Source organism: Martes martes (assembly GCF_963455335.1).
Source record: "Martes martes genome assembly, chromosome: 16".
Lineage (NCBI taxonomy): Eukaryota > Metazoa > Chordata > Mammalia > Carnivora > Mustelidae > Martes > Martes martes.
In genome coordinates, this window is record NC_137904.1 from 51,685,174 (window position 1) to 51,701,932 (window position 16,759).

Consider the following 16,759-nt stretch of genomic DNA (forward strand, 5'->3'; position numbering starts at 1 on the left):
CTGTGTTCTCAGTATGTCACAATGGGAGGCACGTTATATCAGTGTGGCCTATTACTGGTGATGCGAAATTGATGGTATCCACTAGACTCCTCCACTGTTTGTAATTAATACATAATCTCTGGGATGATACTTTGAGACAGTGTGAATTCCTGTTCCTCAATACTGTTTCATTCAATGGTTTTAGCATCAATTAGTGACTCCTGCTTGAGCCAATTATTACTGTAATAGCTATAAAATGGTCACCTAGACCTTGATAGTTGGCCTTGCTTTCCTAGCCCTGATTTCTGATTTCTGAACCATGAGTCAGCCTTGTCCCTTTGATTATACTGCTTCTGCCCAGCTTGGTAAACTGTCTTCCTAACCCTTAGCACTAATAGCCAAGCCTTTTTGCATTTACCAGAGCGTCAGTGAACCAAGGGTAGACAGAAAGCAAATAATGCTTTAAGCCGTATCTATTAATATAGCCTGACTATTCTGACTTTAACTTTGAGAATTAGAAAGCTGGTTGGATAGATCCTGCCTTTGCTCACATGTCTTTTACCTTCAGCCTCTCAGATCACAAATTGTGCCACGAATAGCAAAGGCACCGTCTTAAGAAATCAAACGTGATCTGTTTCCCATTGTCCTCAAAATGATACTATTAGACACCGAGTGAGCAAGGACATGGATTTTCCACTTCATGGACCAAAGTGGATAATAATCCTTCGAAACTGCAAATGGGGGTGTTTTGTGCAACCTTCTTTTTAGCACGTACTGATTTATTAGAGAAAATTGCAGACTTTGTAGGTGGCTGGTTATAATAATATAAGGTTAAAAACAGAACCATAAAAGTTGAAGACATGAGAGATCACATCTAAAAATAAAGCGAATGCTTTTTTTCTTTCTGTAAGCCTCAACGAGAAGCCATTTGAGGAAAAGCTAATCAGCTTCAGAGACCTGTAAAAACGGATTCTAGAGTTCTCACCACTATGCTACTGTACAAATTAACCTGAGCAAACTCTGAAATCTGCAAATAAATTATTTTACCTTACATCCATCCATGTTTCCCTCTTGATGTTAAAAATACAAAATACTGATAATGAAATAAACTTCATGATGACTGCTACAATTACAGCGTTAGTAACCAGAGTTTTTACAATGAAATTTCCTCTTTGTCAGTTGGTAACTACTGGTGGAAGCTATTTGTGGTCAAGAGGAGAACTTTTCTGGCCAATTCCCCAAGGCAACGCAAGTCAGGAGAAGTCGAAGAATTGAAATGCTTACTCAATTCATCCAAATAAGGCACCCACCCAAAAGAAGAAACTAGATTTCTCAGTTGACTCAATGAGATAATCTAATTCTCTAGAACTAAACCCAATTCAATGACTGAAAATAAGTCTTTTTTTTTTTTTTTTAAGATTTTTAGAAGTAATCTCTGCACGCAACATGGGGATCGAACTCACAACCCGAGACCAAGAGTTGCTTGCTCCCCCGACCAAGCCAGCCAACTGCCTGGAAAATGAGTCTTAGAAAAGGTAATAACCAGAAGCTGGACTTCAAGGCCATGGGAAGGGAAGGGTCCTTTCTCAGGGCCAGGGTGCTCTTCATCCTGGAGCACCAGAGCTTTCTTTTTTGCTGTCACTTCTCTCCCTAGATAGGGAGAGAAGTCTCATTTCCTTCTCTGAATCGTGGCCTCCACCTCTCTCTGAACCCTAGATTCATACATCCAACTCCTTACCTGCTGTTTTCACTTGTAAGTCTCAATGGCACCTCAAATTGATTGTGTCTCAAGTGGAACTCTTGATTCCCTACAGTGTCCCCACTATGCCAATCAGGGTCAGTAGACAAAGCTGGAAATCCTGAGGTCATACCTATTTCGCCCCCTCTCTAGGGCATTAAGTCCAATGGAAAGTCAGTCTGTTTCCAAAATACATCTATCCTTGCTCTCTTTATCCACTGTCAGCTCTACAGCCCAAGCCACATCATTTTTGGTCTGAATGATTGCAATCACTTGCCAACTAGACTCCCTGCTTCCTGTCTTGCTCTCTTAACCTCCATTCCCCATAGAACGGCCAGAGCAAACATTTAAAAACATAAATGATGTAAAGTAACGTGGTCTCTTGAACTGGATTCTAGAACAGTGGGAAAATCTGGTGAAATGTGAACCAGGCCCGCGGTTTTGAGAAATGTAACAGGGTCACATATGATGTCAATGCTAGGGGAAGCTGGGTAAAGGGCATATGCGAACTCTGTGTACCACCTTTGCAACTTTAGTGTAAATTTAAGATTATTCTAAACCAAAAAGTTTATTTCAAAACCCCATAAATATCGTGGTTTGCCTTTGTTTAAAATCCTTGCATAACTTCCCACTGCACTAAAATCCAAACTCCTTGCCATGGGCTCATAGGTCTTACATCATCTGGCTTCCAAGACTTTTCTTTTTTTTTTTTAAGTTTGTTTATTTAAGTAATCCCAGTGTAGGGCTCGAACTCATGACCCCGAGATCAAGAGTCACAAGGTCTTCCTACTGAGCCAGCCAGGCGCCCCTGATACTTCAAAGAAAAAAAAAAGAAGAAAACCCCACAAAACTCATTTCCTACCAGCTAATGGCCTGGACACTGGTTTTTTGGAATGTGCCAGGCCATGTCAGAGGCTGAGGCCTTGGCCTTTATTGTGCCTATATTAGCTTGCTAGGGCCACCATAACAAAATACCAGAGATTGAGTGGCTTAAACAACCTAATCCTATTTTCTCACAGTTCTGGAGGCTAAAAGTCCACAATCAAAGTGTTGGGTTTAGTTTCTTCAGAGACATCTTCCTTCAGACTCTAGGTGGCCATCTTTTTGCTGTGTTTCTCACACAGTCTTCTCACTCTGGGCTCATGCGCCCTGAGTTTTGTGTGTCCAAGTTTCCTCTTCTTTAAGGCCAACAGGTTGGATTAGGGCCCACTCCAGTGGCCTCATTTAACCTTATCACCTCCTCAAAGCCTGATCTCCAAACACAGTGACATTCTGAGGTACTTCAACGTAGGGATTCTGAGAGGACACAACCCAGTCCCTAACACTCTCCTTTCCTGGACAACCCTGAAGATGGTTGGCTTCTTTCAAGCTCACGTCTCACCTGGACCTCTCACCTCCTCTGAGAGGCATTTCCTGACCACTTGGCTTCAAGCTAAGAGCCCTGCCACCCTATTTCTTGCCTGCTTTGCATTTACAGCTGGAATTGTTGACTTGCTTATTATCTGCTTTCCCCCACTCCAGGGGTAGTGGAGGCCTTCTCTGTCTTATTGTTGTATCCTCACTGCTTCTTGTAATGCCTGGCCCATCAGCACTCAAGATGTGTGGAACAAGAAATGACTTACTGGCAATTCAGACGAAAGGAGAGTCTCGTCCGGAGATATCACCAGTACAGTAAATTCCCGGGTATGACTGTAAAAGCAGCAGCACCTAATATTTTCATGGTACTTTACAGTTCATGAAGGGTTTCCAGGTAAATGAACTTGTCTGAGTCCTCCAAGCCATGACGCAAGCATTATTTACTCTCTGTTCTTGATAAAGAAAACACTGCCTAAGGTCACGCAGCTGGGACCTCAATACTGATCTTTCTGTCTCACAGAGAATGACTCTGTGTTCTTTGATTACAGTTAGAAACTGAACAGATCCACATATCACTTTCAGGGAGCCTCCAAGGAGAGTTTTGTGAAGGACACAGACTCACACTTCCAGGAACTAAGCCGGACATTCTTTCCATCTGCTTTGAGGAGTTTTGTTGCTGAGGAATAATGGCCAAACAAGAATAAATACGGTGCCCTAAGGCCCTTCTACTGTGTGTGTGTGTGTGTGTGTGTGTGTGTGTGTGGTGCCGGTGGTTATATAAACATGCTTTTTGTAAACTAGTCTGTTTCCAGGGGTATGAAGAAGTGAAGAAATTGGGAGACCCTGATTTCCTAAGTCTTCACAGTTGGTTTAAGTAGCACTTAATTTCCTTTTAAATCTATACTTGTCTGCCTTGACATCTGTAAGATTCACCTGGGGGAGCTTTACAAATCCCACTGCCTGGACCCCCACCCCCGACCGATGAAATCAGGACCCCAGGGATCGGGACAGTGGCATCAATATGTGCCAAAGCTTCCCGGGTGACTTTAATATGTGGCCGCCATTGAGAATCATCAGTCTAGATCCCTGAATGGGAGTAATGGGGGCGGTGGGTTGCATCTCCCCTCCTTTAACTGGAGGACGGGCTCTGTAAAGCTCCAGACACTTCCAACTGGAGAATTCGGCATTCCTAGAGGCATGATGTTCTATCCTTCCTGTGTGCCAGCTGGTTGAGACCAGTCTGCAACCAGGACCAATTAAATCAGAATCCCAGAGGAATGGAACTCAGCCAGGAGCTGTTGTTAAAATTTCTCAGGTAACTCCAATGTGCAGCCAAGGTTGAGAGCCACTGCTTTAAACGGTGCTGACGTTGTTTGGAAGAGGAAATAAAGGCGAGTCTGCTCCCCATTAACCCCACGGAGCCATAGTAACCTGGCAGCAGCTGTCACACGTGTGCAAAGCACCTTCTCTCCCAGATCTAGATTTATGGCCTCGGACAAACAACAGAACCCTACCTTGGCATGGGGCCGTCCTCCCCAGTGCTAATTAAAACCTAAATAATTCTCATTATTATGTGCACAAAATAAATGGGCTTCAATTTAAGACAACTTTCCCACTGTGTCCTGGTTAATGTAATCACAACTTACAGGTTTTCACAATCATAAATATGAGTTTTATTTTAACGAGGAGAAGATATTTATAGCTAGTCATCCCACTACTATTTTTTTTTTAAACTAGACATGGGGTCATGTAAAAAAATTACTTGTACAGTGATTGATAATGGGATAACAACATGTACTCTCTTCAATCACTAATCAATATGATTATCACTAGCGTCTTTCAATTTAATTGTTGCTTCTTATCGTCCGTCATCAGTTTCATTAAGTTTTTGGCAGGTAGGGGAGGAAACAGGATGCAGATAACAGTATGAAGGATGCTAGCTGAATGATAAGACTATACTCCCAGAAAATGCAAAGAAATAAACTGAGTTTATTAAATAATTTGGCAAAGCAATGAGACCAGAGAAATACCCACTACTGCACAACATTCTCTAGCAATTCTGCTTCCCACCAACAACTCCAAACTCCTCCCTGGACAGAAAAAGAGTATGCCAGCACACACCATCTGCTTGAGGCTCTAGCTTTGAACCCCCGGATAAATTCGGCTTTTGACAATGAAAGCATTATTACAGAAATATATATTTGCCGTGTTCTGATTTTGAAGCAGTAACAAGTGTGAACGAAAACCAGTGACGTCTTCCTTTTCTGCCTCCCTGGGACCAACCTCGAAGCAGGTGGGTGACCCAACCAACAGCTGCTCTTGGATATGGAAATTGGAGGAAGGTGAATTGGCCAAGAAGTCTGATCAAGCCAGGGCTGGTCTGTCTGACCCTGTGGCCTCTGAAGCAATACCTGGGGTTCTGTGGAGCCAGGCAGAGGCTGGGATGGGAATGTGCACAAATTGGGCGCCACGTGGTGTGGGGCCCGTGAGCGGTCTCAGAGTCAGTAAACCGGGGAGAAGGAGGCAACACAGGGGACAGGAGCTGGAATTTCTCCCAGAGGAAGCAAACTGTCTTGACAAGGACCGCCTACAAGCACCCAGGGGCTCCGCGCTTCTCTTATGGGCGAGACTACATCTACGAGAGCACGGACAGAGGATGTGGACGGAAGATGCTGACGCCAACCACGGATCCTGACTTCCAGGGGGCTAACCTGGGATTTTAAGGTCCTACCAGAGTAGTGAAAAGAACTTAGCACCCACCACAAAGGGATACGGGATAATGAAATGACAACCATGTCCATTTTTCTGGACCAGCTGAACTGAGCAGAGAATACACCAGAAGATCAACCTATAAGGAGCTCGGTGAGCCTGCACATGTCCTCACACCTCTGCAAATGGGGCAGGTTTTACCTACTCATGAGGTCAGAACCTCAGGGAAAAAGAGAAAGCAAGGGAATGTGTTTAGAAAGACTAAATGACATTCGAAAACGTTCCCCATGCCGTGTTTTCAGACTGCGCCAGTTAATGTAGTTCAGGTACATCTGCTCTGTATCAGCCTTTCCTCGATGGTCCTCAGCCACATCGAAACATCAAAAGGGTCAAGCCCATTTCAGTATCCACTGTCTGGCGAGTACATTTAAATATGGAATACAGTGCAGCCATTTAAAATCATACAGGGAGGGGCGCCTGGGTGGCTCAGTGGGTTAAAGCCCCTGCCTTCGACTCAGGTCATGATCCCAGGGTCCTGGGATCGAGCCCCGCATCGGACTCTCTGCTCAGCGGGGAGCCTGCTTCCTCCTCTCTCTCTGCCTGCCTCTCTGCCTACTTGCGATCTCTGTCAAATAAATAAATAAAATCTTTAAAAAATAAAATAAAATAAAATACAGGGAAGGTTACTTTAGGATATGTTAAAAAGCATTCTGTGTGATTCAGTTTTGGGGGAATTGTCTAAAAAAGCTTATAGTGATCTGCACCATGAAGTGCTAGCAGCAGTAATCTCTGAATTATAACTATTGGATTTGCTTTTCTTTTGCGGGGGGAGTGGTGGTCTTTTGCATTTTCCAAGTTTTAATAACCGTGTGTTAATTTTCCAATCAGGAAAGTCATTATTTTACAAGGGCTCAAGTTTAAGGATGATGTAACATTCCTTTAGACATTGAGGTTTTGATGTACTTGGCCACCGAAGCACCTCTTATTTCAGGCTGCTGACGAGGATGTGGTCCTAAGCATTTCCCTCGAGGTTATCAACCACTCAGGGATGCTAACCGTTGGGGATCCTGAACTGACCGAGGCCAGTACCCCAGCCAGTTGCATTTTCTCTTCCCTGGAAAGTTCAGGAATTCTGGAGAAGGCATTTGGCTGGGACAGCTGGTAACCTCTATCGATTGGGTCAAATTCTGAGATCTGCTGGGTGCTGTTCTGATTTGAGTCTCTCCAACCCGGGGTCAGCAAACTTTTTTCAGGCAGGAAACAGTTTAGGCTTAAGGGGCCGGCCATATGAGCTCGGTTGCAAGAATGCATCTCTGCTGTTGCAGCAGGAAAACACCTTCGATCACACACAAATGAGTGTGGCTGTGTTCCATCAATACTTGATTTACAAAAAAAAAAAAAAAAAATAGTTTGCTGACCCCTGAAAACCTCCAGGTTTCTTAACTTAGTTCAAAAAGATGAAGCGACCAGGTACCAGCCAAGTCAGTCCCTGCAAATACAGTCAATACCCTCTTATCCACATTTCGCTTTCCATGGATTCAGTTACATGTGGTCAATATGTAGTCTGGAAGCAGACTACATCAATATGTGGTCTGGAAGCAGACGAACCTCTTTCTGACCTATCATCAGAAGGTCAACAGCAGCCCTGACGGTGCCGTCATCTCATCACGTGGGCATTTCATCACCTCACATCGTCACAAAAAGGGTGAGTATGGTACAGTGAGATGCTCTCAGAGAGTGAGAGAGATCCTATTCCTGTACATTTTACCACAGAATTTTGTTCTAATTCCTCTATCTGATTGCTGTTGCTGTTAATCTCTTATCTGTGCCCAACTTATAAATTAAACTTTATAACAGGCATGGCTATTTAAGCAGAACAGGTGTACGTGCGGTTTGGTATTATCTGTGGTTTCAGGCATCCACTGGGGGTCTTGGAATGTGTCCCCCACAGGGAAGGGGGGACTACATAACTGAACGCCGCTTTTTAAGCTTTTTCCATCTCTAGGGATTAGCAGAGGCGACTCTATGCTGAAGGGAGGGAAGCCCACTATCTTGCTTATGTCTTTATTTATTTATTTATTTAAAAAAGATTTTATTTATTCATTTGACATAGACAGACACAGCGAGAGAGGGAATACAAGCAGGCAATGTGGGAGAGAGAGAAGTAGGCTTCCCGCTGAGCAGGGAGCCCGAGGCGGGACTCGATCCCAGAACCTTGGGATCAGGACCTGAGCAGAAGCAGACGCTTAACGACTGAGCTACCCAGGCGCCCTATGTCTTTATTTATTATGTTGGTTTTTCCTCTAGCTAAGCTACGAGTACCTGAAGTTTGAGGAATGAGTCTACATTTTTAATACCGTGTATGCAACATGATACACACTCAATACTCAACAGAGAAAGTGCTCAACACACCCTTGCTGAGAATGGCGTGAAGGAATGAGTGTTCTCCCACACCGAGCTGGTGTGAAACCAAGTTCTTGAGTAACACCCCCTGGGAGCCACTCCAGCTCTGTCCAGGTAGACTCCACTTTGAAAAGGACAACCTGTGTTCCCCCACAAATATACTTGTACCTTCCAGAAGGATTTGTTCCTTTCTTTCTTTAACATTTTATTTCTTTATTTATTTATCACAGAGAGAGAGAGCAGGAGCAGGGGGAGGAGCAGAGGGAGAGGGAGAAGCAGGCTCCCCACCAAGCAAGGAGCCTGATGCGGGACTGGATCTTAGGACCCTGGAATCATGACCTGAGCCGAAGGCAGATGATTGACTGAGCTGCCCAGGCATCCCAGGCAGGAACTTTCTAGAAGAGATTTCTAGAAGATGTTGACACAAAGAACCATAATGTAGGCCTGGCCAAAAACGGTTCTTTCTAAAGGGTTTCTTAGTTCTTTTCAGGGACTGTTTTCACCTGGAAAAATGAGTTCAAGTTGGTGATGTTTGTGAGTCCTTAGCTCTTGCCTCATGGCACTTAGGTGCCCCCACGACCTCTTGCATCCTGGTCTGCATTCCCTGGGCTCTGGGAAGGCTCCAAAGAGGTCACCTTGTCCGGGAAAGGCTCTCTTGACCATTATGACACAGTCTCCATCTTCATCATTCTCCACAAACGCAGAACACGTAAATGGAGGAGAGATTAATGGGTAAAGCTCTGCAGCCTCTAGAGCCAGGCTCTTCCCTCAGTGGGTCCTGATGGACCCAGAGCCCAATCTTGGGGCGAGGCTCTTGATACATCAAAACATCCACTCCCAAAGAGAAGGCAACTCCCAATGACACGGCCCCAACCGAAAGAGGCTGGGGTAAAAGCCAGGTCAGAAGATGGATTCTCACCAATACTAATGAAGTATGGGGCGGAAATCTAGAAAGAATTGGCTTGTCCCATAAGGTAAGTACTTTGCAGGACGGGTACACTGATTTTAATGTGGGGTATGTATTAGTGTATATATGTGAACAGAAGCATAGTCCAGAAAATCCATAAGGGATATACACAAATATTTGATAGTATTCATCTTTCTTTTCTTTTTTTTAAGGTTTCATTTATTTGAGAGAGAAAAAGAGAGCATGAGCAGGGGGAGGGGCAGAGGGAGAAGGAGACTCCCCACTGAGCAGGGAGCCCAACATGGAGCTCGATCCCAGGACCCTGGGATCACGACTTGAGGCAAAGGCAGACACTCAACTGACTGAGCCACCCAGGCGCCCCGTAACCATTTTTCTAAGTAAATGTTAACAGTCACTGAGAAGATGTACGCTCAATCCAGTGATCAGAAAGCAAATCCTGGAGTTTGAAGGTCCTCACCTCCCCCTCAAACACCAATGGCAACCATTCTAGGTCACCAAGATTTCTGCACGGAGGCCTACAGAAAGGACATAAAGCTGGAAAGAAAGCTGGGCCCCAAAGAAATTCCAGGGAGAAATAATAGGAAATTGCCCCAGAAAGCAAATGCCAGAGCTTCTCCAAGGTCCCAGGCACAGATCCGGCTGCTGGCCCTCAGCACCCATGGGGCCAGGAAACTTGTCACAGCTCTCGGAGCCCAGAGGGTGAGGGTACAGTAAGGAACCAGGGTGGGGGTTGCGGGGCGGGCGCACTACTCACGCGGTCGTTGCTTCCTTTGTTGTCCTCGTACTTGGTTTCTATATGAATGGAGAATTTCGGCAGAAAGGAACACTACAGGGGAAAAAAGTAAAGTTCTATTAGCATACCATTTTTCCTCTCTTCACATTCACCGTACAGTCTCTGTACCCTCTCCTGACCATCATGCTGGGCGCACTACTCCTGATCAGTCATGTAGAGATACTAGGTCAATATCCAAATTCAGAAAGAAAGCCGCCTTTGGCAACATGAACACACTTGTACCCAGAAGTCAGGCCAGAGTTGTCCATTTCCAAAAGGAGTATGTTCTCCGAGTCCTACTAGAGGCTTTCGAAAAGCAAACCCCTGAAACAGGCAGTTCCAATTCTGGGGTGCTTACTGCCCGCTGCTGGATACCTGGGGACCCAGCCTTAACCTTTATATCAATGCGCATAGACAGCCAGGGCGGTGTTATACGGTAGGAGATCTTTAAGATAAACAAATTATTGACGTTGGACACACCCGGATTTTGGTTTTGAGTTTATCACTTGGCAGTTCTGTGACCTGGGTCACATCATTTAACTTTTCTGAACCCCGGCAGCATGGAAATGGGGGTAATAATTATTGCATATAGTAACGTTTTGAGGGTTAAATAAAATCATGTGTGTAAAACACGTAACTGCTAGGCACAGGGGAAGCGTTCAACAAATGAGAGCCACCAGAATGAGGCTGTAGTTGAGCTTGACATAAAGGGCAGCCCCTCTTTTCGGCAGCACAGGGGAGAGAAAACCCAAAAGCACACTGCCCTACCGTTCAGGCTCTGTGAGTCACCATCTGTGTATTAAGTAGATGTTAAGGGTTAAGGTAGCCTGAGAAGAGGATTTTGATGGCTGTTGATGTAACCTCCCTCCTGCTGGGCATTCACTTTCCTGGCCACAAGAGATGGGATTGAAAACTAATGGGGAAAATGACCCAGCAACTCCACTGGGAGCTGCAGGTGTCAGAGAAATGAGACTCTGGCTGATACGCTCACAATCCTGAGTCTGGCTCCTTTACTGATTTATCCAACACACATGGAACACGTATTCTATATACCAGACGCTGGTCTAAGCGCGTTCAAGTTCTTGTTCATTTATTCCTTGTAAACATGCCATGAAGTAGGTATACTGTGATGATCCCTGCTTTCAAGATGAGGGAATGGGGACACAGAGAGGTTGAGTAAGTGGCCCATGATCACACAGCTCGTAAACAGTCATGTCCAGATTACAAGGCTGGTGGCCTGGTCCCAGTGTCCATGCTGTTCATCACTATCCCATTGGTTCTCAAAGTGGGTGCTTTGGTTCTCAAAGTGGAGTGTCCAAAACCGCTGCAGCAGCAGCATTCTAGAACCAGTGAGAAATGCAAATTCTTGGGCCCAACCCTGTACTCACTGGGTCAGAAGCCCTAGGGAAGGGGCTCAGGCATCTCTGTGTGTGTGTGTGTATGTGTGTGTGTGTGTGTTTAAAGATTTATTTATTTATTAGAAAGGGAGGTGGGAGAGGCAGAAAGAGAATCCTCGAGCAGACGCCCTGCTGAGCACAGAGCCTGACATGGGGCTCGATCTCACGACCCTAAGATCATGACCTAAGCCAGTCAAGACGTAAGCCGAAGTCAAGAAGTTGACACTTAACCAACTGAGCCACCAGGCACCCCCCGCCCCACCCCAGGCATCTGTGTTTATTAGCAAGCCTTCCAGGGGGATGTAGGTGCCGGCTTTCACTGGAAAAACACCTTATTACCCTGCACCTGGGAAGAAAACAGCGTGCATTAGCTAAAATTCAGAAGTCAACGATGCTTCACCCCATGTGCTTCATCGCCCCCTAGTCCAGGATCCCCTTTCGGCACAGCTGAGAACCCTAGTAGCATGTGTAGGAGGAAGCAGAGGCCTTGGACGTGCCATTGATAATTCTGACATCACATGACTGTGTGCACTCGGCATTCATCTGTCTTAATCCAAGTCAAACAAGCAAGCTGAACCGTGACTAAGGAAACAGAAACAATCGATCCCAGTAATTGTCTTTAAGGAGAACGAAGCTCTGTGATTATTAACACCTTCTCTGCTGTGTCCTCTCAAAACTCTCACTCCACAGCCGCTGCCCTCACACACGCTGTCCCGGGGACGTCCAAGGCGGGGCTGCTCATCACGAATCAAGACATTGGAGGAATCGGAGGGGCTCAGAGGCCCACGGCAGAAGCTCTTGACATGGGAACTTGGGGAGGTGCACCTGCTGAGACCCTTTTAAAAATATCAAGCCTTCTGGCAAACTGATTGGTCCTTTTCAACCCATAATTCATAGGAGGACCAGTATGGCAGGCACAGTGCCAGATGGCAGGAGGACAGTCGTCCTGGGCGGGGAGCTGGGTCTGAGTGCATCAGAGTGGAGCACTCCACGAGGAGTTTTTATCGGTTGAACCCTAAACCACTTAACTAAGGTCGAACAAAATGAATTTTCGCATTTGGATATTAAGCCCAAATATGAAATGCAAAACTCGTATGCAAATTAGCAGATGCTGTTATTTTTTGAGTCAAGGACTTAGGTTATTTTCATATCAGAAATGGCAACCCTGCCAGAGGCTGGGAGTGCACCTGGTTTGGCCAGGCAGCGCGGGGGTGGGGGTGGGGGCACGCAAGGGGATACACGGATGGGACAGGTCCACTCTAGGCTGGTCAGGGTCTTCTCGGGGAACAGGGGTTTGGGACTGATAATCGCCTTGGGATATCCAACGGCTGGTTCTCCAAGCCTTGGAGGTGTGGTGTTAAAATCAGGACGACATCTGGCCTGGAGCATTTTCAGAGCTGTCACTAAAATCTTTCTGGCTAGAAGTCCATCTTGAGATCCGGTTCTGCTCACCCGACACACATTAACTGCCCTAAAAACCCAGGCCACTCATCCTAGTAGAGTCTTAGCGATTAAGCAACGTTTTTCATTCTTCCCGGCTGGCTTCTGAGGTTATCCTGAATCCCTTCCCTTCTCTAGACCCCCTGGGCTTCCCTCTTCCTCTCTTACAGCGGATAATTTTAACTCATACTTTGGTAAGACCATGTGACAGAAACACCCAGAACGTCCCTCTCTTCCACTGCAGATCTGCTCATTTCTTTATGCTGCTGCTGCTTCTTTGTGAATCAGAGAAAGACGCTGCTTTCCGCATTCCAGTGGAAAATCATGTAACGAGAACTGAGACAGAGAGCAGCAGACCAGGGCTCAAATCTGAGAGGTACGGACTTGAGCAAATTATTGTGGCGTTCCCAGCCTCAGTTTCCCCGTGACAGAATGGGGACCACCCTTCTCTACTCCACAGGAGTGTTGAGATCAGTAAGATCATTCTGGCAAACCCCAGCACAGTGCCTGGCACATAGAAGATGCACAACAAAAAAATATTTGTAAGTCTCTTCTCTGGAAACGTGTTTCATCGATTATTTGCAATTTCTCCTGGCTTCCTTCCTGCAGACTAAAAAATATTGTGAAAAGTGTCATATTCCTAAAAAACTGGTATCAAGTTCCTTCACGGATGTTCCTTCCTTCATCTACAATTAATCTCATGTCTCCTTGTGTCCACAGTCTAGCTCTATTAAAAGAGTAGCACATGGGGCGCCTGGGTGGCTCAGCGGGTTAAGCATCTGCCTTGGGCTCAGCTCATGATCCCAGAGTCCCGGGACGTAGTCCCGCATTGGGCTCCTTGCTCAGCGGGGAATCTGCCTCTCCCTCTGCCTGCTACTCCCCCTGCTCGTGCATGATTTCTCTTGCTATCTCTGTCAAGTAAATAAATGCAATCTTTATTTTTTTTTAAAGATTTTATTTATTTATTTGACAGATGGAGATCACAAGTAGGCAGAGAAGCAGGCAGAGAGTGAGGAAGGGAAGCAGGCTCCCTGCGGAGCAGATAGCCTGATGCAGGGCTCGATCCCAGGACTCTGGGATCATGACCTGAGCTGAAGGCAGAGGCTTTAACCCACTGAGCCACCCAGGCGCCCCAATAAATGCAATCTTTAAAAAAAAAAAAAAAGAGTAGCCCTTGCTTCCTGTCTGCCCTTTTTCACCCCCCACTCGTCTCAACCAGAGCAACAGAGTATGGAAATGACCGAGTGTCAAAGATTTTTCAAACCAGCATTGCTTCCCTGTCCGCACCCTGAGGAACGCTCTACACTGTTCAACATGAGCCAAGAACGCCACCTTCCTGAAAAGCAGTTCCTTCTCCGACCTTCCGTCCCTTCCTCCACCCCTTCAACAGAGGGGTCTCCTAGGGTCTGCCCTCTGCCCTATTTTCTTGCTCTGAACCACCTCCCTTGGTGATCTCACCTGCCCCTCACTTTTCTGCAACCACGTTCAAGCTGATCTCTCTAATCCCACCGGCTCTTCTCACATGTCCAGCTACCCACCGGCCATCCCCAACAAGGGTCCTGCAGCATCCAAACTGCAAGGTCCATACTGAATTCAAATGTTCTCCTGCCCCATATGATCATCCGAGGGCTACCATAACAAATGGCTATGAGCGGTGTGGCTTATCACCCTCAGTTCTGGGAGCCAGAAGTCTAAAATCAAGGTGTTGACAACGTACTGCTCCCTTTGAGGGTCCAGAGAGGACCCTTCCCTGTCTCTTCCAGCTTCTGGTGGCCCCAGGTGTTCCTCGGTTTGTGGCTGCGTCCCTCCAACCTCGTCCTGTGTCTTCCTATCACCTTCTTTTCGCTGGATGTCCTCTTTTTATAAGCTACCAGTTACTGGATTTAGGCCCACCCTATTCCTAGCGTGATTTCATCTTCGATCTCAAGGTCTGAAGCTAATTACATCTGCAAAGACCCTATTTACAAAAAGGTCACACTCGAAAGTTCCAGTGGACATGAATTTTGAGGGGACACCATGGAACCCACTACACTCACCCATCACATCCAATGAAAGCCCAAATCCTGCTGGGTCAGCTTCCCTCCTTAAAAGTAAGACCTAGGATCCTCTGTTGATACCCTAACTTTCTTTATGGCTCTGCCCTATATTCCTCCCAGTCAGTCCCAGAAGACCACTCGCCAGTCCCTGGAACACGTCTGACCGCCATGTTTTTTTTTTGTCCTGCCCACAGCATTCTCAGCCTGAAGCCTCCTTCCTAAATCTCACCCACAAACCATCTCACATCCCACGTCAGAATGATGATCCCCTGTGCACAGGGAGCATTCTGTTTGGACCTTTGTCACACACTTATCTCCTTTTCTATCTCCACATTTGGCTCTGTGTCTGGCTCACCCGTCAGAAGATAAGCTGCAACCTTTCCCTCAGGGGGATTCTTCTCCACTCCGTGCAGTCACTGCCACAAGTCCCCCAGGCATTCCGGACTGAAAGCTTCTGTTTCAGTTCTGCTTTCTGTGACTAAGGGCTTTGTTCTAGCCAGGAATATACCATCTCACCTGGCCACCCTCAGCTATCTCAAAGGAACCCCACCTTCCAACCTTGGACTTCCTCCAAACAAACATGTCCTATCCCCTGAAGATTTGGACACATTTACACCAATGAGGGGGATTCCATGCCACTGAAGGGACTGTCAGGAGTGTGGGAGCAGAAGACAGAATTGGGAACCTTGACACAACCAACTAGAATGTGTCTCTCCTGAAGGGAGACACCAGGAGTGTCACCCACTGGTACAACCGCAAGGCGTCAAGGGATTCAGAAGATTCCCACGCTCTCTACGGCACAGTTACTTGGGAGCACTGAACGCTTGAAGTCCTGTTTGGCTCGTGGAAAGACTAAAATACTCATGGCAGGCAGAATTCTCAGATGGCCTCCCAAGACTCTCAGCCCTTGGGATATACACCTTGCCCAATCCCCCCACTAAAGTGTGGGTAAGACCTTTGGGAATAATGGGATAGTGCCCTTTGATTAGATTACCAAGGCAATCAGATGATACTACATCATATGAATTCTTTTTTGAAGAAGCTGAGATTCTGGCTGCTCTGGAAGAAGTAAACGGCCACGTGGTAAGATGGCCATGGGGCTAGAGCCAGGGAACCTTCCAGAAGCTGCGAAAGACCCCTGGAGGCCAGCCAACTAGAAAACTGGACTTCAGTCCTATGACAGCAACAAACTGAAACCCGCCAACCAGGGAGCCTAGAAAAGAACCCTGGCCCTCAGATGAGACTGGGGCTCAGCCTAGTGAGACTCTGAGCCAAGACCTAGCTCACCTGGGCCTGGCAGACACTCTGAGATAATACATTTGTGTCTGAAGTGGCTAAGTTTGTGGGAAATTTGTTGTGCAGCGACAGAAAAACCAGTAACAACACCTAACTTCAAGAATCACCCATTTGATGGGGTGCCTGGGTGGCTCAGTGGGTTAAAGCCTCTGCCTTCAGCTCAGGTCATGATCCCAGGGTCCTGGGATCGAGCCCTGCATCGGGCTCTCTGCTCAGCAGGGAGCCTGCTTCCTCCTCTCTCTGTGCCTGCCTCTCTGCCTACTTGTGATCTCTGTCTGTCAAATAAATAAATAAAATCTTTAAAAAAAAAAAAAAGAATCACCTGTTTGGGTTTTATCTGCATAAAAAAATCACTCTATGGCAGTCTGCAAAGGTCTCAGGAAAACGGGGGATTTGTGCTCGTCTAACTTAGCAGCTCCGGCTGCGGATGTCAGTGGGTTTGTCGATGACACTGCTTACGGCCCAGGGTGATGTCTGTCAGTAACCGATGGCACTGAGCTTGCCACGGGCGGGGGTCCCAACAGAGCAGGACCCGCCTCGCCCATAGGAAGCGAGAATCCGGTAGAAAGAGCACAGGCTTTGGAGTGAAACAGATGTTAGTTCAAAGCCCAGCTGCTTTTCTCACAAACTCCGTGACTCTGAGGAAATTGCTTGATTCCTCTGAGCCTCAGTCTTCTCCTCCACAAAAAGGACACGGTACCAACC

At 46.6% G+C, this 16,759-nt stretch overlaps 1 protein-coding gene across 2 annotated transcripts in view; it reads right to left on the reverse strand.

Annotated features, from left to right (window-relative positions):
* PITPNC1 (phosphatidylinositol transfer protein cytoplasmic 1) overlaps nucleotides 1-16,759 on the reverse strand; it is a 249,114-nt gene that overhangs the window by 75,721 nt on the left and 156,634 nt on the right. For both annotated transcript variants that reach the window (XM_080825997.1, XM_080825996.1), the window contains exon 5: nucleotides 9,868-9,939. In XM_080825997.1, the coding sequence (XP_080682123.1) occupies nucleotides 9,868-9,939 (72 nt within the window). The remainder of the gene's footprint in view (nucleotides 1-9,867; nucleotides 9,940-16,759) is intronic.